This window comes from Drosophila subpulchrella, chromosome 2R, assembly GCF_014743375.2.
Source record: "Drosophila subpulchrella strain 33 F10 #4 breed RU33 chromosome 2R, RU_Dsub_v1.1 Primary Assembly, whole genome shotgun sequence".
Classification (NCBI taxonomy): Eukaryota; Metazoa; Arthropoda; class Insecta; order Diptera; family Drosophilidae; genus Drosophila; species Drosophila subpulchrella.
This window is the reverse complement of record NC_050611.1, coordinates 15,504,689-15,528,338: the sequence shown is the minus strand read 5'-3', so window position 1 is coordinate 15,528,338 and position 23,650 is coordinate 15,504,689. Positions and strand designations below refer to the sequence as shown.

Genomic DNA, 23,650 nt, shown 5'->3' with positions numbered 1-23,650 from the left:
GAAAATGTTTTCAGACAATTAAACTTATTTTAATGTAAATAAATTTACATATTTTGTAAAGGCTGGGACACTTTCAATTAACTCGTTGACTTTCTACACTTTATTTTTGTTGGTGTACGATACAAGGATACAGATAGAGCTGAGATACCCAGTCACCCCTGATCCCTTCTATCTCTAATATCTAATTGAGCGGCTGCCTGGCATCAAAACATGTTTTGACACTTGCCAGGCGATTCGGAGGCATAAAAAATGGTCCGTGAAGTGTTATCCCTGGAGTTGGAGTGAAAAAGGCACACCCCTTTCTTTCCTTCGGTTACTCCTGGTGTTTTTTGGCTGGTGTTTTCACTTGGGGGATGCTGGCACACAAGTGGCAGCATTTTATGATTTGATAATAAAGATACGCGCCACGGTTTTGCCCCGGGGAATTCCCCCGCACATACAGATTCGAATACAGTAAATTAAAAAATAGCCAAACAGGAAATCTCTGCAGGATTGCTGGGTGGTTGGTTGACTTCACGGCGCAGGTTGATAATTAATCATGTGGGGATTAGGGATTTCGGATTAGGCGTGTTGAAATACAGAAATCATCAAGTTGTTTATGGCAAAATTATGCGACTAGCTGATGAAATGGCCGGCGAGAGGATTAAATTGTCCAAAGGGGCAGATGGGAACTGGCTGGCTAATGGGAAGCAGCTGCTCAGCCGGCGGCATAGAAGAGTTAACTGATTCCTGGGCGAGGGAGTAAATGCGATATTATTATCAATTAGGCAGTCGACTCTAATTCGGCTTTGTCTCCTCTATATAGCCAACGTTTATGGGGGCAATCAAACGGTGGATCCAATGGATATTGATTCCCAGATACATAGCTATAGATACAGATACTCAGCCATGAATGGCCGCCACTTCATGCGAACTTCTCCCACGTCTGCCGCAGAAAAACAATGCATTATTCAACAGCCAAGGCCCTAGACATTTACCATATGATGTGCAAACAAAATTAAGTTTTATTGGGGCGTGATGAGTGAGTGAGCGAGGAACTAGGGATTGCTTTCGGGTTTCCTTGGTTTCTGTTTCAGTTTCTGTCTTCTGATTTCTTTTAATAGTGAATTAGCACCTCGGAATTGGCCATTTATGGCCCCGCTCTCCGCTTTCCAGCTGCTGAGCCGACAAAAGGCAGCTTTTGTGGCCAAGACGACCGCAATTCGGGCTCTCCATCGATTTATGAGCTACGAATTTCACACTAACTGTCAATGAATATAAAGTGATCATCAGAGGGAGATCTTCTCTTCACTGGGTACGGCAAGATCTAAAGATGGGGCTCGAGATGGGTATGGGTCTGGGTATTATCCAACACCAGCGAGAGAAGGAAAGATACACCGAGAAAAATTTAGAGAACAGAAAAAAGACGAGATCAAATCGCATATATAATGGAAGAGTGACAAAACTCAAAGAATATCATTTCAAAAGACATAAATTTAAATGGTATTTTTGACTTCACATACGATTTGTAGTAAATAAGCTAAATGTTCTGTGTTTGAAAGGTCCTCTTCTCACTTTTTCGAGAAGAAAAGTTCTTAAAATTGGGTCGAGAGTAATTTCATGTTTGTTTTTGAGATGAAGCGATCTTGAAGTGGAGATGAAACTAGTCTGTATTTTATTTTTTGACGAATTGAGACTGTAGGATTAAGAGAATCCTTTTGTTTTTGGTGTAGATAGAATTTCTCTTTTAACTTTTTCGAGATGAAAAGTTCTTGAAATTGGGTCGAAAGTGCTCTCGAATATGTTTTTTGACTTAAAGCGATCTTAAAGTTTAGGTAAAACTAGTCTATATTTTGTTTATTGACGAACTGAGACTATATGCTCAAGTGAACCCATTTTTTCTGGGTGTAGAGAGTGACTCCCAGATCTAAACTCTCCACTCACTGCGTAATTGCAGTCAAAGGCTGAGAGCGCTAAACGAAGTCGAAAATGCTTTATGGCCCTGCCAAATAGATGGCTCTAAAGGTGAGGATAAGGGGTTTTGCAATCAGCCAGCGGATGAATAAACATCTTTGTAAAATGATGATGCCAGCACTGAAATAATTTCACACGTTTCTCGCACACACAGCATAAATGCGTCATGTGTCTATGGATTCGGACTCATATAGTCAGATTCCCATTCAGTTTCAGCTTAAGATACGATATATGTATCTATATCCATGACATGTTTGCCAATTTGCACGCTGTCCATTAACGGACCATGCGCCGTTTATCGGATTCGAATTCATTCTGGCATTCTGCCAGCCTCGTCATTTTCATGGATATTAACGCACTGATAATCGCCACAATCAAATTCATGTTTTGCCAACATTTCCATATAGAGGGTGGCCCGATTGGCCGTGCAATTGGTCAGGGTTCAGGGTAAATGGCCCAGCCAAATGGGAAGCGGCAGTTAAAGGTCCGAATCAATTGCCCTGATGGATGCTGCGGCTGTCCAGAGTTGCAGCTTTTCGGTTTCATAGGGGATGGGGGCTATAATAAATCTGCAGGCCAGATAATGAAACTAGAATGATTGCGGCAATCACTGGTGTGGTGAGCATATCCTCTGCGCATGTCCTGGATACACACATAGCGATAGATACAGATACAGATACATAGAGCACTTTACATTATGTGGCTGAGGACTGCGACTGCCGATTACCGATTCCGCAGTTGAGGACCTCAGACTATCAGATCCTGCGCACGACGTGTCAACTTTATTGCGGTTTGACTTTGCAGGACCCTCCGAAACTCCGATAATCCGACTTCTACCCTCCATTTACATTGCCATGATTTACAATTCTCGTTTTTTTCGCGTTATTTTTTTAGGGGCTTTAATGGCCACCGTAAAGCCGCAGGAGAAATAGGTCCTGCACTCTGCTCACATTTCGCGCACTGATTCTAAAAAATGAAATCATTTTTTCTCGAATTTCACGGCGCGCTCGAGCAGGACTCTTTGTTTTGGGACAGGCCCTTGTCCTTTTTTGCGCTGGCCTCTCAGTTTTTTTTTTGGTCTACGGGCATTACCTACGCGGCGTTTTATGGCGGAGATGATTTTCGCTTGGGCTGGGTACTGTTTTTTAGGCCATAAAACATAAAAATTAGGCGGCATAAAAAAACTGCATTGGAATTCTAGTTCTAGTTTCAGTTTTTAGGTTTCCAGGTTTCTGCCAGCCCGGATAAATTCGCATTTCGCGGAATTTCGGAAGCGGAACAGAATGCCAGGATCCTGATCCTGGTTGACCTTGCCTTTTGGCCAGGGGCCGTAAAAAAATTGACTCGCTGCGGTGCGCGGAATATTTTTTAAGAACTGACTTTCCAACTATACTGATCTGGGTTCAAACTAGGGAATCGTAAAAAAAGCAGAACAAAAAGCGGGTATTTCGCGAGCAAATGATCTGTTAATGGGCTGGTTTAAAAAAGTAAGTCACAAAGTCACAAGGTTGAGCGGTTCGGAATGTGTTGAACTGGTTAGGGATGTGTTTCATACCGGGAAAGCCGCGGGATTCTCCGGACTTCAAAGTCTCCACCGCCCGAAGGATTCCCCCGAAGATTGGCCCTTTGAACCGAACCGCCTAACTTGCCATCCCCATTAACAGCCACAAAAAGCAAGTGACATGCAAATTAGGCGGATTAATTGTGACCAGTGGTCACGCCCATTAAGGGCGGCGGTTTGACCTTGTCGCTTTGGATCTCTCACCCCCTCCCCCTCCCCTCTTTTATCAATAGGGAACCGCCAACGGCAGCACCACCACCACCACTATCGAGTGACCTTCGACCTCCGCTTTGTATTCTTCTTTTTTCACAGGCCATTTGCGTTCGCTCCTGCTGTCCTTCGCATGTCCTTTTAGCATGCGTGTCCTTTTTAGCATGCTAAAAATCAAGAGATCTAAAATCTGCGCGATCTTAGCCGGAATTTCAGTGGGATTAGTCGTTTATGGCCCACGCCCTCAATCCTCCATAAAACACTAAGCGCTTTCTGCCTAATGTATCTCTGAATATCTGTATCTCTTTATATCTGGATATATGTATCTGTGTCTGTATACACAAAAAAACTTTATACAGTGGTCGGCATAAGTATTTTGACAAAATAAAAGTTAAGTATACTCATAACTTGAATATACTTCTTGTAAACTATAGGCATCAATGGAAAGGTAATTTCAATGCCGTTTGAATGATACAATACATTTCTTTACCCATTCAGTACTTATTGAAAAGGACGAATTTGTGTAAATCAACTTTGAAAAAAAAAAAAAAAAACTTTTTTCCTCGTCTTGAAAACTTAAATTTTTTGATGCAAAAAGTTTCTTCAAACAAAAACAATAGTAACTGCAAAAAGAATTTTTCAAATATCATTTTTCTTATATTTTTTATGAATTTTTGAAAATGCTTAAAAACAGGCATTTGAGCCATATTTTTGTCTTTTTCATACAAATTTTTTCCGACATTGTCACCTTCAAAAAATCATAAAAAATATAAGCAAAATGATATTTGAAAAATTCTTTTTGCAGTTACTATTATTTTTGTTTGAAGAAACTTTTTGCATCAAAAAATTTAAGTTTTCAAGACGAGGAAAAAAGTTTTTTTTTTTTTTTTCAAAGTTGATTTACACAAATTCGTCCTTTTCAATAAGTACTGAATGGGTAAAGAAATGTATTGTATCATTCAAACGGCATTGAAATTACCTTTCCATTGATGCCTATAGTTTACAAGAAGTATATTCAAGTTATGAGTATACTTAACTTTTATTTTGTCAAAATACATATGCCGACCAGTGTACTATTCATATCACTTTTATATAATCCATATCATAAAAATGATTGATATTACAATTATGAAGTTGATATTAATATATCTTAGTTTGTATTTTCGATAATATCGACTTTATATACAATGTATATTACACATAAAGCTCTTTCTCTTTCTGGTATAAACCTGGTAGAAACCGATTTATTAAATTCATTATTAATATACTATAATTAAATTAAATCTTTTGATTATTACAATATTATAAGATTACCTTATATTATCAAATTTATATTGATCTTATATCTTTTCTGTGCATCTATTGCTCGGATGAATATAAAACATTTTAATGTAGTGCTGCCCAAAATGGCTCCCACTCATCCCCATTGGCAGCTGGGGATCGGGAACTCAGAATCCAGAGAATCCGGCATCCGGAATCGGGGGAAGCTAAAAATACAAAAATATCCCATGGATGCCATCAATTAGCATACAATTAAAAACTGCTTAAACAGGGAAATCGACTTGGGATGCGAGTGGTTTGGCCACAGATGCAGCCGCAGATACATTTGTATCTCCGTATCTCCAAGTGGCGGGCAGCAGATCAAAGAGACGACAACATAATTGCTGCATCACTTCACAGTTCTCAGGCACTTGAGATATGTAAGTTGCATATATATTATAGTCCGGATCTGGATCTGTTGGGATCCCCTAAGGGATCTTTTTTATGTCTGGCTGACTGATGGTGGCCCTTCGAGGACCCATGGCGCCTGCTAATTGAGCTCGCGGCGATCCTTTGGAAGGCCACTTGAGGCCAAGTCCCTTCTTCCTTCCTCAAGAGATGAGGAAGTGCGCGACTTCCTGGTGTCCTTCAGGGATCAGAGGGGATCTTAATCGCAATCGGAGTCACAACTCAGTAATGATAAGCAGGAGCAAGCTCGGGGTCACCAACGCCTACCTGATCCCACTGATCCCCGGCAAGTCCGGTGCAAATCCACAAATATTGTCAACTCTTTGGCTCTAATCTGTCGCTCTAATCACTTCCCTGAAATGCATAATTGTGCCGCGGCTTTTGATACGCTGCTGGCGAGGAAGAAAGGATACCTTGAAAGAACCGCAGCCAAGTGGCAGCCGAGATTGGCAAATCCGCTGGCGGACAATGCCCGGAGAATGGGCAACAAGTAGCGGCGAATTAGCAATCCTATCATGCTTTTATGGCCAGTTCGGATGAACTGAATCGGGAACGGGACCCAGCCGAGGAACAGGACCCTTTCAACCCCTTTAGGGCGATAATCCTTCTAAATGTTTGCATTAATTTCGAGGCGTAAACGGATTAGGGCGGGCTGACTGGGCGGAACCCGCAGCAGAAACCGCCGAGGACACTGCACCGACCTGCATTCGGCAGCCTACACTCTGCTCTCTATAATCTCTAATCCTTTCGCATTTGCAACTGACTTCTGGACGGAGACCGCCCCTAATCCTTCCCTAGCTCGCGAGGTCCTGGCCCGGCCGATGGTAACCGGATTAACTGCGATTACCCCAGATGATCCGAGGAAAGTCAATCTGGTTCGGGCCTAATTGCCAGCGAAGTCAACTAAATCCAATCCTTTCGCGCCCCCTTCTGTTTATTTGTTTGTTTTCGTTTGAGTTTGTTTTGAGAATTTCTGGCAATTAAGTTGCCCCGATTTGATGCGCGGGGGCGGGTGCATCAAATCCTTTCGGCATACCTGTCCCCTGTATTTCGTATCCGCATCCTGCAGATACATATATATCTGTTTGGATATACACCTTTCAAGGCTGCAAAGTCAACGAGACGGCAGCGAATTTCCCTTTGTCCGGAGATGCGTTTTTTACTTATAACTACCCAAGTTTTTCTTCTGCCAAATTGCGGAGATGATGCGGGGATTATGCGCTGATTGCGTGCAATTATGGACATCCTGCGAGGCCGACAGCGAAACTTCCTGCTAAATCCTTTCATTGGCCCACACAGAACCCCTTTGTGTCCCGCGTCCTTGACGGATCCTTCGATTCTTTGATCCTTCGGCTTTTTTCTTACGGCAGCTTGCGTAAAATTTCATAACCCTACGAGCGGCACTTCCGCGAAAATCCTTCTCCTGGCCTTATCCTTTTTACCTCTTGCCAATCCGTTGGCTAAAAAACAGCAACGACTTCCGCGTAACTGGCTGGCAAAAAAGTGGCAAAGGGACAGCGATTACCAGGTAGCCTTGCGAATTCCCTTAAACTAAGGACCGGTTATATAACGGGTTTATATGGCCAGCATCTAAAGGGATGTATAGGGATCTCCAGGATCTCCTGGATCTGCGAAAACAGGCAGTCTATGTTTTGATTCCGGCAACTTCAGTTAATTGCCTAAACCGACCAGCAATTGCCGGCAATTATAAAACAGCGCAGATGCGACACAGCTTCTATATCTCTATATCTAAATCTCATGCCAAAAAAAAGAAGGGGGATGGCTGATAGCGTGGGTGGCTGGTTCCACGGGTGATAAATGTGCGTGATTTGGAATGAATGCGCATCGATTAAAACCACAGGGCAATCAATTTAGCGCCTTTTACGCCAAATTGGCTCGTACACAACCAATTAATGTCAGCGGGTGAACTGACACCCTGGCCCGGAACCCCCTTCCCCTGCCCCTGCCCCCTTCTGGCCATCCACCCCCGAAAAACAATTACAACAATGAAGAAAAGCAGAGGGACGGACAGAGATTCCGCTCAATAAACCTCCAATAAAGCGAATCCAGCGTGAGGCGTCGACGTCTAATTGCTGTTAACTCGTCAACTAGGAGAACGCTCCTTCCTCGCTTCATTTCCCCTCTTTTTAGCTGCCTGATTAAACACATTGGAGGAGCGAGATGTACAGTCGAGCATCTGTAACTCCAACAACCAGTCCTGGTTATTTAAATTATTTACTAGCAGCTGCTGGATGGTTTGCAGTATTGACCCTAGTGATAAACTTTTTACCCATAATATCAGTATTTTATTTTGATAATGATTAATAATATAAGAAAAGTTGTTATCTTATAATTTTTTTTGTTAATGTACATGCATCGCAAATAGATTTTATTTAAATACTTAACACTAAATATTTTTACTTATTTAATTTTTTAAAGTTCTATTCCGAAAAATAAACTCGGGAAATGAAGAGGTTTGCAACTAGAACGATATACAGATTTGTATATAAAACTTTTCTTGTTTGTACACATTGGAAAGTTGAACACACACTTTTTCTTACAAAGACCACAGAGATGTAACTACAAACATACGATTTTAATGAAATAATAATATTTCTGCTGAGCAAACCCATCTAATTTAAAAGTTCTTCAAAGTAAAAAGAAACCAAAATCTGAGTCACTCAATTACGACAATTTTTAATTCACAACTAAAACGATTTCGGTGCCATTTCAAGGATATCATTTTTGTAGGAAGTAATGGGAAATGTATAACTGAATTACAAATTCTAAGGAAATAATATGTTGTTGACCGCACCCTTTTACATCCAATAGATATAATTCACCCAATCTTAAAAATTACTAACAGAAAATGTTTAGTACCCAACTTGGATTTCTTTCTTTGGTTTTAAGACCCAGGAAGGGCCTTGTGTTCAGTCTATCGATTCGAAAAGTTGTATCTACACAGCACTACAAAGTTTGCAAGTCACAAATGTAGCGACTCGAAGTTTAACAGGCATGTCTTAGTAATGTGAAATGTGTTGCAATTATGTATGTGTATAAGTTCGAGATAAAGACGTCGTACTGTACAGAGAAGTCTTTGTAGAGGGGGCGCGGCAGGAGCGCTGTTTGCATCATACACCGCAATGAATGAGTGCCCCATAATTGTGACTTTGAGTCTGAGGCGATTCCGCTGCCGTTCCTCTTCTTCACTCTGCCGCATCCGCTGCCGCGGAAGGCGACGGCCATCTTTATCAGCCACCTCCCCCTTCCCCGTTGCCGTCTTTCTTTTCAAATAAACTGGTTTCCGCTCGCCACTTTCTTTTTGGCTCTCTGCGCAGGCGCTCTTGGAAAGAAAGAGACTGGCAGCCGATTGGTGGACCTCGTCTTCCGTTTTCATGGAGTTGGCTCCCATTTTTCTGGGGCAGCGACCACGCCCTGAGTCGCTGCTCTCTCCTCTGCCGACGTCGCTGCCGCTCTTCCGAGAGCTGAAAAATGAAAATAAAAGTAAGGCTGAATAAAACGCTGCCATAATTGGCATCGTTAATGCCAAAACCATGAATACTAAAAAGTTTTTACGAGCTTAAGCTGCAGTTGAGCAGTTATTTGACGGGCAGGTTGATGGTCGCCTGTTCTAGGGAATAAAAATGTTTGCGAACTTCTTTTTTCCTATTTGTTTTTTTAAATGTTAATATTAAATATTTTTAAATCAAGGCGCCATGTGTTATTCCTTTTCTATGAATATGAGTCATATTTTTCCCGATCTGGTAACACCAACCTTTTTTCTAACAGAAATGTTAAGATGTAACGTTTTCTAACAGAAATTTTCTCTGCCACTGTTAGAAAACGTTACACCTTAACATTTCTGTTAGAAAATCACCACTTTTCGGTCTGGCAGCACTGCTACTAGTGGCAACGCTGAAGATTTTAAATAAGGAAATTTAAATTCTGGGAATTTTAAAATCTGGTTTGTGTATTTACTAAGTCAGAGAAGAGCTGCCAGACCGCTAATGTTTATATTTTAATTCGTCCGCCTAGTTCGAATTCGCCGCATCTTGTTCGAATTTGACTCGCCTTGTTAGGAGTGTGTCTTTGCTGACCTAGCGGTGTCACCCTCCAGACGTTTACTATGGTGGAAATAAATCCCAGACTTTAACCCTTGCCAGAACCGTTGATAATTTCAAAAATTTGAACTCGGCCTATTTAAAAATTTGGAATTATAAGTTGTTCAAAGTTCACCATTTTCCAAATGAGCTGTAAGCTTCTTAATTATTAAAAAAATTCAAGATTCAACAGCTAACAATTTCAGTAAAACAACAACAATTTGAAAAAAGAATTGTTCTGAAAAATCAATTAATCTAATATTTGTCGTTAACGTGACATTTGGAAGTCGTCCCTTAGGACCGGTTTCTCGAGTCCCTGTCAAAGTCCCTGATAGCTATCTGTCCGAAATACTTAAGGACCAGATAAAGTGGTCGTAACCTGTGTTTTCGCTTAACAGCTTAAATATGTGAGTGACAGCACTCTGTCTCGTTCAGATAAATTAAAGGCGTCGAGAAAACCGATTTTCGGACAGATAGCTATCAGGGACTTAGACAGGGACTCGAGAAACCGGCCCTTAGTAGTGAAACCTCCCAATAAAACACGAGTTATCAAACGGTTATATTGAACTTTTCACATTTAATATACATACAGACATATATTATCGGAGCGAGAAAATCGAAACATGCATTCAATGATTACCTCTACCCACCCTGCATCTGCTTACACTTATGGCTGACTTTCGCTTCTCCTTACATTTAATAACTGTTGTACAATCTGTGCAAATCCAGTGTGTCCCTTATGGTTTTCGGCTCGAATTCATTCTTTGATGTTGAGCAAGAGTAATACACAGAATTATGGACAAAAATGCCAGTACAGCTATATATATATTTTAACTATCCGGTATAGATTGGTTACAATACACATATGTTAGGATGCACGTATTTTTAGGGTTTCCTTCAATGTTCCAACTACTCCCATACCTTGATATTTGCCAGAACACCACTCCGTTAAATTCCATTGTGCTGCAATTGTTGGTGATTATAATACTTAATGGACATCTATAATATTGTACATTCAATGGACATCTAGATTAGTACTGCCCGAAGGCGAATGGAATGGGTGTGTGTGTGTGTGTGTTTTGCCCTAAGCTACTAGTGTTGACATTCATAGTTAAAAATCTCAAAATTCTCCATCCGACCGCCGTATTTGATAGAGCTGGTCGCAGCACATACAATAACAAAATGGTTTTGCTTTTGCTCTCGATTTTAGTGGACCTTGTGTAAAATCACATATTGAATTTATGTAAAAACTACGCCGACATGAACCTAATAATAAAAGCCCTGGCGTACATCTAGCGTTTCTTGCATATTTCTGTTATCTTTGATTAATTTTGAAATGGTCCCGACTAACATGAGAAACCTAGGGCGTGCCGTGCCGGTTGTGAGTGCACGATGGGCTCCTTCAATAAAAACAGTTGAGGCTAACAATTACGGAAAAATTCCTAGGTCTAATTAAGCAAAATTGCACAATGTGGTTAGTATATTGTGTGGTTCGATCCATCGATCAATCAAATTCCGAACATTTAATCCAATTCAACATTCATGTAATTTTAAAATGCAATACCATTACAAATGTATAACTACACGTATATAATTAACAATAAGTTTCATTTGGCGAACGAGCGCCAAACCTTCAAAAAATCAGTACAATTGGTATCAATAACTCTTCGTCCTCGAGCAAGGGTAAAATATTATTTTCTTTTTCAAAAATTATTGCTTTTAAATTTGGTTTCCTTTCGTATTCTCAATTCTTTCAATCAAAAATATAACTTAGTTATTCCAGTCGCAACTAGGTTAGGGTGTCCCGGACAGATTCGAGCATGGAAAATAAACCCAACTTATGCTGACAATGAAACGAAAACCATAAAAAACCAATTACAAATAATAGATTTATATTTAGACAAACTATATACAATGATTAATGGGGTAAATGACTAGCGTAAAGTAAAGCTAAAATTATACACAATATATACAGTTGGGAATAATACCCCCGATAGTTGTCGAGTCTGTTCTTGGTAACTTAAGAGATAGTTATGCTTAGGATCTTGCATAGTCTATAGGAAACTTTTTGGGATACATTTTGGATTATTTTTGAGCTTAGAGTACGTGCAGATTTTCGCAGCTCTTGGACTTCGAGTCCCGAGTCCAGACGCGGCCCAAAAGACCCTTGACTTTCAGGCTGGTGGAGGTTCTGGAACCACGATATTTGCGGGGACTGCAAAGGAGAAGGGCAAATGAGCATTACTGGCGGATTTCAATGGCCTGGGGCCAGGGGTCAGGGGTCGTGACTCACCTGCTTTGGGCACTGCCAGGGGGCGTGGCCACCGCCTCACCCAGCGGACCCAGCGGGGTATTGGCATTCAGGCAGCCGGCATTTAGCGGCGAGCAGGCGCGTCGCTTTGACTTCCTAATGGAACGCTTCCGGAACAGATCCCTGTGGAAGTAATACCCGTAAGTACAGTACACCCAAAAAAAAATGATCATAGAAACTAAACTATTCGTACATTAAAACTAAACTATTGAGTGTCAAAAATATCTTGATAAGATGCGTATTAACCTTATGACACCGAAAGTATTAAACTGAAACTTTCGAAGTTATCAAAGTTAAACTAATGAGTATACAATTTATACTCACTCAGTGTACTGAAATTTATGCTGATAGTTTACTTTTTATACTATTTAGTATAAAAGCTATCCTATGTAGTCTCCGTTTTATACTATTTCGTATACATTTTATACTAATCTAGAGGGCCGTAGTATACTTTTTAAGCTATTTATCGAAATCGTTAGTATACATTTGATACTATTTCGTATAAAACTTATACGATTTCCCCGTTGCCTGTAGTATAAAATTTATACTATTTTGTTTTTCGTGGTATCCCAAACCCAATAAAATCAAGTTGTATGTTGTTTTTCTTTTATTTCTATTTCACATATTATTTTGTTATTATTTCACAAATATTCATATTTTGCGCAACACACATAACACATGTTTTTAGCTCCTTCGTGTTTTTTTTTATATTCCCTTACCTAACACGTATATGCAGACTAAAATAAGTACAAGCAACAAGAGTAGGGGCCGTGATTGCGCGGTATCACCGCAAGGTATTGCCTAGCGCAATGGTAGCCACCTTGCTGGAGTTGTCCCAGGCTGCCTGCCAGTTGTCGACGCTCTGCATCCTGGCACTCCTCTTCACCTCGGTCTTGGTTCTGTGGCTCCCGCACCAGTTCACATAGGGGAACTTGGCCTGCAATGACGAGCGCTGCGTCGTCCGAGATCGTCCGGAAGGCACTCGCTGTTCTGACAGCACAAAGGCGGTACGTCGAGTTCGTTAGCTCCTTCGCGGTATGCATCTGTACGCGTGCGCAAAGCACTTGCATCTGAAAATACACAATATTTACCAACAGGGACAATATAATATTGATTTTTTTAATTTTAGAACAAATATTTTACTTACATGTTGACTCGGCATAAAATCACAATCATCATTAACGCGTCAAACAACGCCTACTCCGGTAGCATTTTCTGTGTTCGTATACTCGCTATTGTCCTGGTTTTACACCAAAATATATGTTCGAATATTCGCTATTGTCCTAGTTTCACACCATTAAAAACTATTTAATGACTAGTTTAAAAATAACACTACAGGTTTACGCTTTATACTCTTTGGTAGAGCACTTACACTACAAAGTATACAGTTGAAACTAATTAGTGTTGAGTTAATACTTACATTTTTATACTAACTTTAGTATACTTTTAACACAACGCTTATTAAGTGTATACTTTTGGTTTTTTTTTTGGGTGTAAGCAAAAATCTTAAAGCTGCTCTCCACCCACCTGGACTTCTCGGGATTCTCCAGCTTGAGGCGTATCTGTGACAACAGACCCACCAGCAGCTCGTCCACATTGTGATTAATGCCCACCGAGGTCTCGATGAATTTACAATCGTAGGCGGTCGCCATGGCCTTGCCCTCTGCAACAGGGGGAAAACGAGTGAGAGGTTAAGTGAAAATGTGTGGAAATTATGGCCAAAGGCATTACAGTCGAGCCTAGTTGGTCGCCCATCACCCCGGTTAATCAAATCAAATGGCCTCGCTTAGTTAACTCTGAGTTGGCCATAAAACCTCGACTTGGACTCCGGATTTGTATCTAAACACGTTGGCGATTTGATGATGCAGGATACACCCCCCAACCCCTCGTCACGTCTTGTCCACAGTTGTGTACACAACTCGTAAAATCTGAAGCATCAAAGTTCGCAGTATGCCGAGGTACATCATGCGTGCGACCCTCCTGGTGCAAATTTTATGACAGGCTCACATTTTTATTAACAATGTGACGAAAGTTGTCCGATACATATAGTATATATTTGTATATGTGCTTTACTGTTCCTTTTATTACAATTTGATGGGCTGCCCAGCCTTTCCTGGATCCCTCTGTCCCTTTAAGGACTTAAGCTCTTAGCCAACCGAGCTAAAACTCGTTTCTAATTAAAAGCAAACAGAAGTTCCCAGCATCGGACCATATTTACCCCAATTGAATAATTAGTGTGTCAAGTGGAATGGCGCAGACATCATCAAATATGTAAAAACTTGAGAGGTGAAAATGGAAAACGAGGATAACGCATTAAAATTTCAAAAGCTATTTTGGAGTTCTCGGAGTGATACTGGCCTACATATGTGAGTCACTGCCTGTCATTTTATCCAGGCCCATACACATATTTTTTCCAATCACTGTGACAATGTATAGATTTATGAACATATCTTTTATCCAGACGTTTCTGGGCTAAGCGCTCATTTTATTATTGCTAGAGGCATACAAAATTCTATAAATACTTTATGAAATTAGGGCGCCGCATTAGGTGGACAGGAACTCACCGCCCCCAATTCTCAATTCAAGATTGTGCGTTGGTGGCGGTGATGGTTGTCGCCCTGTTTGCAACAATAGGCTTATGGGCCTTAAAACCTTGAGCGGAACACATGCCACACGGGACGAAATGTAATCAATTTTGCGCTGAAACAATTTCCCTGCCAACTTGCCGGGGAACCCTTCCAGCCATCACCCACTCCTCCCACATCCATTTTCATAATAACAAACGTAATTTAACGGAAAATATTGAATTACTAGGATGAAAGCGCCCGAGTTACCTTCTCCTTAAAGGGAATCCGATATAAAAGTCAAGTGAATGTACTTGAATAGACAAAAGACCCACGAAATGGGCGACGGCGACCTTCGGTGGGGGGAGTCTGCACCACTTAAGACTCGGGCTGTTTGTGTAGGCGAACCGCCGGATGACTTCCGCTTGGGCAAACTCTTCAGCTGACCACCAACGTGGGTCCAGTACCCATACACCTCAACTATATCGACTTATAAACGATAATATATATACAGCTATTTTTAACAGACCCAATCGAGCGCATTTTGGAGTGTTAATAAACGGGGTGAATCGACCGAATCTGACCACATATTTACCTTCGGAGGTGACCAGGCGACTCCTGGCCAGGTCGGCCTTGTTGGACACGAGGATGACCGCCTTCTGGGCGATGTTCTGATTGGTCCAGAGCACCTGCAGCACCTGCTCCGCCACGCTGAAGCTGCTCCTGTCCGCCGCCGAGTAGATGACGCAGTAGCCGTGCGGATCGTAGTTGGTCAGGCACTCATCCGGCTGTGAATGGAGGAAGGGAGTGGAGTGGTGGTGACACCGAGGTGACATTGAGTGAGGTCGAGAGCTTGGCCAAAGTGTGATTCCCCGCCCGGGCGGGTTAGTTGATGGCCGTGCATGCTAATGGCATTATGAAATGTCACAGATAGAGTGCAGGGCGCCGGACGGATGAGCAGGTATATATAATAGCAGTGGTCACAATAATAGCAACAAGGCTTCGCAGGCCACCAAATGGGTTTTTTAAAAGCATCTCTGTACGGCTTAAAAGTCCATTTATTTAATAACCGCAACTTAAAAGCAAATACATCTGAGTATCCATTAGAAGCGTTTTTATATTTAAATATTTGATATCGACTTTAAAGCAAGATAAAACTAATCTACCAAAATTGCACCTTAAAAGGTCAGATACCCACAATTATTAATCATCTAAGGTTCCAAAAGTAATATTTAATTACAGTGCAGGTTTTTTAAATGCATTCCTGCACTGCTTAAAAGTCCGTTTATTTAATAACCGCAACTTAAAAGCAAATACATTTGAGTAGCCATTAGAAACGTTTTAATATTTAAATATTTGGTATCGACTTTAAAGCAAGATAAAACTAATGTATTAAAAATGCACCCTAAAAGGTTAGATGTGAGTCAACTAATACCCACAATTATGTATCATCTAAGGTTCAAAAAGTTATATTATCCACTTATTTTCTTTTTAAGGTGTATTAAAACTTTAAAGCTATCAATGATATTATATTATTGCGACCTCTGCACCCCCCTTTCGATATGGTAATGGATTGGTACTCACGGTCATTTCGGTGTATCCATGGTCGATGAATATCAGCTCGGACTCTTCGCCACTGAGTAATACTGAAACGGCCTTCTCGCCGGACTCATCATCTGCACACATTCAAGGAGAAAATCTAGGTTAGCACCAGTGTATTGTCGTGTGCGCAAAACTATAGCCAAGTTCGAGAACTTAAATGTCAAGCAATGAAATGATTTAGGTACAACATCAATTTTTGGAAGTGCAAAAACAAGGAGCGTGTGCATGTTTCTGTTCTGATGGGTTCTATCTACAAGTGTCGACCTCTGCATGCGAGTATTTGGGTACCCATTAGCCAAGTTGGATGAGCACGGCTCGGGTATGGACCGGAAGTCCGCCCCTGAGTGCGCCGAAATGTATGCTAATCTATGGGAAATTAAACTGACCCCCCGAAGTATGCAATGCAGGGGGTGCAACTTGGGGTCTGGTCGGAAAACTCATCTGCAAAAAGGTAGTGAAAAGTGGAGGGAAAAGTGCTCGGGCCATTGAAATGACTTTGTTTGTGTTAGCCAGTGCTCTCTCAATTATTATTCATTTAATGCGTTCTCTGTGCGCTTTTTTGTTTATTTAATTAAAATCACTATATATATAGCTGGGGCATGTATAATTTTTTTTGGTATATGGCACGACCATTATTTGCTCCCCGTCCCCCGTGGGCAATCAATAATTTCAGCCAGCTCCTCTGACCGAATCATTAATTAAATTTCATTTGTTGTGTTTGTGATGTGCATAATCATTTCAATAACGTATGCCAGTCCTCAAGGCTGCCCATCGAAAGGCCATAAATCACAAGCGAAACAAAGGCCGCAATCGTTTGACAATCGATTGGAGTGCTCAATAGGACTATAGGACTTTATATTATATATATGGTGGTGGGTTTCTAATTGGGTACTTGGGGGCTATGGGATCTAACTTCCGGGGCGTGGCTGGTGGGCAGGTGTATTACGTTTCTGGAGGAGGAGTAATCGAACCCAATTGGGAATCGTAGGACTAATGCAGTTGTGGGCAAGTTTTTACTAAGTTTGTTTTAGTTTGTTGGATAGTTGAAAAGCGTTTCAATTATACGTATAGAGATAATTGGTTAAATATTTAGGAGTAGCATAGTTAACAAGGTTATTATTAATATGGTTCTTATTATGGCTGGTTGCTTTTACCGTCGGCGGCTTTTTCAATTAGAATGCGTATATCACAGTTGCCTAGATCTGTTATCGATATCGATCACGATTACGGATTACGGATTTCGATTTTCGTTTTTGGTTGTTGTATGTACAAAGATGTTGTTGTTAATTCGGTTGTTGTTGTTTTTCGAGTTTTGTAGGGTCAGTTTGAGACATTGAGTTGAATGATTGGTTGATATTCGGAATGGAGAGAAACAGAACAAATTATCATTTCTTTATAAAACAGTATGATACAATAGCGGGTTTCATAGTGAGGTTTTGTGTGTGTTGGATAAGCATTTACACGGGGACCATATGCTAAATATATTGCAGGGAACTTGGAATTACAAGTCTTAAATTTTTGCACCAAAAAATTCCGAATAAACGAGGAGCGACAAATTTATTTTTATTAAATTTTCCATTCGCTGCCAAGCAATATTGTTTTATTAATTTTTTTCGCCTTCTTTCGTTTGTGCCAATAGAAATGTTTATTCGAATCTTTTCATTGACTCCCTGCCAGAGAACGAATAAGTTTTCCCTGGCCAATTCCATTGCTTTATAGAATCGCAAAAACCCAAAAAGGAGGAGAGTTTATTTTGATAGCAGCAGCGTTTGTTGTGCTTTATGCCAATATGTGTTGACCCATCGGCACACTCATAAAACACCCAAGGCAAACGGAACCAAACAGAGGGCGGTACACTCAATGGAACAAAACAAGGTGGTACAACTGAAAAATCCAAACTTTCCGAACACGGGATCATAAAAAGCCATGTGATACGGGGGGCAAACAGACGGCACAGACACAGAACAACAAAATAAGAAACTAATATAATAGCCAGTTTAACACAACATAATACAGCACAGCTACAACATCGAATGGGAAAACGAGGGAGGTGGTGCCAACAAATGAATTATGAAATAATATCAACTAAAGTCAAAGCACTCACTCACGACAGACAGACACGGGTTGACAAGGGGTTAGGGTCTATGCAGTGCACTTATGTGGGCGGGGCAGGGGGACTGGGGTGGTGGTTTCCAGGGTTCCGGTTTACGGAATCCGGAATCCGGATGCAGGCATCTCCGGAGGCGGGTATAAACTTACCGATGCTTGTGTCGTAGGCGTGCAGGTACTCCGATGTCATGAACTGTGAGACGAGCGAACTCTTGCCCACCGCAGGACCTCCCAGCATCAGGACCCTGGAATCGGAAAACAGAAATGAGGATGATATTATACGAGCAAATTATCATACTAAGCGAGACAAGTCAATTTGTATTCGTCCTTTAATGTTAATACAGCCAATTTATATTTTTTTTTCAATTTTATAAATGCTATAATATGGAAAATTCATTATAATTTGACACTCTACTATAATTGACTACTCTACAACTTAGCATGTTCAATGTTCATTTATGTGTGCAATAAAACATGAAACTACCAATTTGCAAATGCTTGCCACATCAATTTTGATATTTAATTATGAATGTTTTTAAATAGAAAACGCTGTAACGCTGCTATATGACTCAACATAGCAACCTCAATTTTAGAATTTAATTAATGTTATTCCATTTAAATTTTATTCCCAATGAACATGTGAATGACATATAAACTCCTGCCATACCCGCTCTTCTGATATTGATATTTTAATTTAAATGTTTCAAAATGAAGTGGTGTGGTATGTTGATACCTCAATTTAGCAATCCCAACTTTCCAATTTATATAATGCTTATCAACTTAATTTAATTCCCAATTATGTATACACTGATATAAGCCATACTGACTCACCTGTAGGGGCCGTTGCCCGGATTGGAGGTGCTGCTCTCCCGGCTGGAGGCCAGTGATGTCCTGGCGGATACGGATGCGGGGGCGGACAGCTGCTGCTGGGCGGTCAGGTGCTCGGTGCTGGAGTTCGAGCTGGCCACGCTGTTGTTGGAGCGACTGCGCCGGCTCTTCAGGGAGTCGCCGCGATTAACCACGCCCTTGCCGGTGATCGAGAAGTGACGCAGCCGGTAGTACTCCTCCTCCACTCCAGTGTTCGGCATGGAGGCCACTCTGAAGTAAATCCCCTCCTCAGTAAAGAGATGCTACTATTAGAGCCTGGCTATAAACCCTTACCTGGACCTCTGCTGGGGCAGGCACAATTGATTTGGCCTTCCGGATGCCCGGCTGCCGGGCATCTTAACCGATTGCGAGCGGCTGTGATGGGGTGAGCCATACCTAAAATCCAAACAATGTCGCCTTGTTAGTAATCCGAGTCCTTTGTCATGGGATGGGAGATGAGGCAACGGCCAAGGGAATACCAGTCATAACCGAAACCGCAGCTGACAGCAGTTTAATGGAGATCTAGATATGCATTTCTTACCCGCCACCCACTTGACTGGCTTCACCTGCCATGTCCTTGGCCACCATGAATGCCGAAATACCAAAGGACATGTGCAAGGCGACCTTGAATGTCGACACAGGCTAACCGCAAGCCAGAAAGCGGAAAATATTGATAATTAAAACGCCCAATCTGGCGAAAGGTCCGCAAATTAATGAAATTTAATGTGCTGCATTTCAGTTGGGCTGGCTGGATATTTAAAATATTTAAAATTTCAAAATGACAATCAAATGCAGGAACTGCAGCCACGAGCAAGTCAGAAATGTTTGTTTACCCAGGGATTTATGCAGTAAAAACAAAACTAAATACGCCCCCAAAACCTGGCAACAGGTCGTATGAGTAATTTGAAAAGTTATGAGTCCATTATGGCGTTTGTTGCAATGCAAAACTGCTGGCAGGTGAAGGCTATAAAAGTGCTGCCGTGCTCTTCATTATTACCGGTTTTTTCCCATTTGACCATTTTAAATTTGATTGCTTTGGTCTGGGCATTTTTACGAGAGTCGCTGAAATCGATTGGCATTCAATCGGAAATTAAATCTCAGGCCCGGGTCATAAAAAGTAAGCCGTCAAAGGTCAGCATGGCTGAAGGGGGACGTACCGCATCTCGAAATCGCGCAGCTCCTCGATGGTCAGAGTGTTGGTCACATCCAGCAGTTGCCGCATGTTCTCGTCCCGCTTGTGTTGTTGTTGCTGCTGTTGTTGTTGCTGCTGCTGCTGCTGCTGCTGGTTGTTGTGATTGTGATTGTGATGGTTGTGGGCGTGGCTCTGGGGGTGGTGGTGCAAGTGGGTCGGCGGGTGGGCCAACTGCTGCGAGTTGCGCTTTCGGGCCACCAGCTCCTTGCCCTGCTCCACGCTGATAAAGTCCCCCTCGTTCTTGATTAGCAGCGTCTCCACCGTATTGTCCAGACTTAACGAGGGCTATAAAAAAAAGCGGGGGCGAAAAATAGAACAAAACACACAGAAAGGGTTAACAAAAAACACAGAATAGCAGGGGGATCGTTGATTGTAAGCGGATTGCCGCCATTTCAATTGAATCGCCAACTACTCGACCAAGTGCTCATGCCCCGATGACTTCATTCAGCGCCTCGCCATCAGCTCATAAATTTGCTGCCCAAATACTTACCACCCCCACCCCCCCAAGGCTTTGCCACTCTTCAAGGGTTTTCCATTGCGATATTCGGAAAAACTTTTTGCTTTATCTACACACCTTGAACAGGTGTTCTGACAGCCGGGAAAATGCCGTAAGCCTCTGCATTGCGTGTCTGCAGTTGCAAATTCAAATACTTCTCGGAATTCGTGTCGAGGTGAGTAGCCCGCAAATTTATGTATCGCCCTCAGTTAACTGGCCAAGGACTATTGACCAGAATTTCCCCGGCTAACAGCTAATCGCGCCTAATGATACCCCTAAAACAAGCTACAGCTATAGGCCTAATTTCACTGAACCAAATTGGCCTCAAGTGCCAACCATAAACAGAATATTTAACCTTGATATTTAATACGAAGCATTAACATTGGCTTAAAATTTTAGTCAAACTATAAAATAATTAAGCACACATAAGCTCTTCACATATGTCATTTCCAGCTTAATTGCTTCTGTTTTTCTATTCAATTTTCAATTTGTTCTGGCTTAAGTCCTATCAACAAATCCCAATCTTAGTCACAATTGGTATAGAATAGTCATGCTTTTCCAGAACAATTTAAATCTGTTTTCAGTTGTTGGCAAAAATAATTGGTCCCAAATAAATCTCTATCGAAGTTCAGCTTTAAATGTGTCAGTCTAAGGGAAAACAAATGACTGCCAGCCATGTTAAATTATCAGGAATTCACGCAGAAATACCTAGACCATAAATTACACCGGCACTCGGCAAAGTCTACCTGATAGAACACACACATTTATTTATTCGGCAAATGCCCAAATTAATTTGTGTATTTTATTGGCAGGCATGACAGTCGGGGAATAGGGAAAAAGTTGGCCTGCATTTCAGCCAAGCGCTAATTAATAATGTGCCAATGTGTTTGTGTGTGGGAAGGTCTAATGATACCGCCCTCTACTAAACCCCTCGTTTTCGCAGCTCCTCCTTTTTAAGACCTTCCCACATTCGAATCAAGTGCTTGAAGTGGCCAGCTGGGAAACTTTTTGGCTGATCCGACCCAGGGGAGCGATTTGATGGCGCCGAAAGGGGAGGCGACACTTTCACCGATGACGAAACCCCCCAAAAAAAAGTCACCAACATCCAAGCAGAAGCAATGACGCGTTACACGCGGCGTATGAGTAATATTTCTTGGGACACGCTGCTATGACGCTGCTCTTTTTTTCCTCTCGGCTGCCATTTCCCATTTTCCCCATTACACAAACGCCGAAAATAGTTTTTCTTGCATCGCTTAGTGCGTTGGCTCTTCTTTTTTTTCCTCAGATTATTTTTAGCGGATTGCATTGGGGAAAAAAGTTGCCACACACACCCCAGAGTTCCCCAAAAAGCGGGAAAGAAGTGCGATGAAGAACAGAACTTGTACGTTAGCATTTGAGAATTTAATATTTCTATAGAATTGTTTTTAATAGTACACTTAAATTCATTCTTCTTGACTGTTTGCAACTTGGATACAATTTTAGCTTTGGAACTTCTGATCATAACAATGTTTAGTTTGCCATACAACATAGTTGGTAAACTGCGCAAACTTCCACTTGCCAAAGAGCATACAAAATACCATTAAGAAATACATTTTAAGTACTTTAAGTTTGCACTGAGACAACTTGATTTTGTTACAAAATAATCAAGGAAAGTTTAATACAAATTAAATACTATTGAGTACTGTTAAATTGAATAAGGATTTTTAATTTGAAATACATCAAAGCAAAGGAAATAAAATTAAAAAACTCTTTAAACTATCCTTTGATAATTTACAATGTATGTTATAAAGAATTTCTATTTTAATTTTTCTATTTTTAATTGGATTTAAATAGTAAACATTTTTGTTAAATTTCAATGGGTAACTACAAGTCATATTCGCATTCTTTTTAACTTTTTATACAAACATTTTTAAAGATTCCCTGCTAATGCTGTATAGAACTACGCAGTGGAATTGTGTATCCCATCTCTTGGAAATCGGCAATTAAAAAGCAACCGATTCGAGGTGTTAGGAAAATGTATAGCCCTCCCGAAAAACAGGCAGATAAAATGTTGGGAATTCGAATAGATAGAAAGCGAGATAAGTATACCCCCAAAAAAAGGGGTTTGTCAAAGGCTTGGACTACGTGCAAAATGGCAGGAATCAAAGCCAGATTGACTGGAATTAATCAAGTACAAAGTGCTTAGAGGAGAAAAGCATAAACAGTAGGCCAGATTGGAATGCAATTAGATTCGGTTTTGTTTAGGCCAATGCAAACTGCAAATGCTCGGCCTCAGCTATGCAGAATGCCCGCATAAATTATAATTGATATTACAGGAGCTGCCAGAACTCATTTCACACCCCATCGATTGGAAAAGCTCTCCTCCAATTTTGGCATCGTTTAAAAATACATTTAGTTTGCTAAGTGTGTGTTTGGAAAATGGCGAGCGCCATGCATGCAAATCACTTTTTTCCATGTTTTTGTTTCATTTTTACGCCGCTCTGTGTTCAATCGCCTGTGAAATCCGGCTAAAGAGCCAGCGGTCGGGGTGGCCAGGTTTTCTGGCTATTTTCATGCCGCACGAATATTAAAAATAAAAAGCGTTCTCGGGGAAACTCGAAAAACTCGGAAAACACGGAAATCTGGGGGGGCTGGCCCAGCGATTTGTTCTGGCTGCGAAAGGAAAACATAACATTACTGAAGGCAGTGCCTGTTTAAATTGTGATATTCCAAACACCATAATTTTGCCCCACTAATCACGAAAGTGTCTGCGATTTGATTTTGATGGACCGCTTTTCCCCAGAACAAAGTGAACAATTTCGGGTGATTTCTTCTCGTTAGGGGATTTTCTTGCCATCAGAAAATGTTCTCGTGTCTGGTGGGAAAAGTGCAAAGTGCAGCATGCCAGGTAAATAACCTGCAACCAACTATTCGCTGGCTGGAAAGCGTTTCCGCGAACGATTACTTTTGGCATCCGA

General features: G+C 41.3%; 2 protein-coding genes across 6 annotated transcripts in view; both read right to left on the bottom strand.

The window, feature by feature from the left end:
- Positions 1-11,427: 11,427 nt before the first annotated feature.
- The window catches only part of LOC119549876 (RNA polymerase II elongation factor Ell), a 41,366-nt gene continuing 29,143 nt past the window's right edge, over positions 11,428-23,650 (bottom strand). For 3 of the 5 annotated variants that reach the window (XM_037858177.1, XM_037858178.1, XM_037858180.1), the window contains 10 exons: positions 20,163-20,482; positions 19,300-19,401; positions 18,970-19,236; positions 18,289-18,383; positions 17,184-17,231; positions 16,012-16,103; positions 15,023-15,215; positions 13,391-13,526; positions 11,846-11,986; positions 11,428-11,767 (listed from right to left, as the gene is read on the bottom strand). In XM_037858177.1, the coding sequence (XP_037714105.1) occupies positions 11,650-11,767; positions 11,846-11,986; positions 13,391-13,526; positions 15,023-15,215; positions 16,012-16,103; positions 17,184-17,231; positions 18,289-18,383; positions 18,970-19,236; positions 19,300-19,401; positions 20,163-20,482 (1,512 nt within the window). In that variant the 3' untranslated portion in view covers positions 11,428-11,649. The remainder of the gene's footprint in view (positions 11,768-11,845; positions 11,987-13,390; positions 13,527-15,022; positions 15,216-16,011; positions 16,104-17,183; positions 17,232-18,288; positions 18,384-18,969; positions 19,237-19,299; positions 19,402-20,162; positions 20,483-23,650) is intronic. The other 2 variants (XM_037858179.1, XM_037858181.1) reach the window with 1 other exon arrangement.
- On the bottom strand, positions 12,469-13,384 carry LOC119549880. The gene is made up of 2 exons (XM_037858184.1): positions 13,011-13,384; positions 12,469-12,933 (listed from the first exon to the last, which is right to left on the bottom strand). Exons 1-2 carry the CDS (start codon positions 13,023-13,025, stop codon positions 12,601-12,603), a joined length of 348 nt encoding a protein of 115 aa, XP_037714112.1. The 5' UTR covers positions 13,026-13,384; the 3' UTR covers positions 12,469-12,600.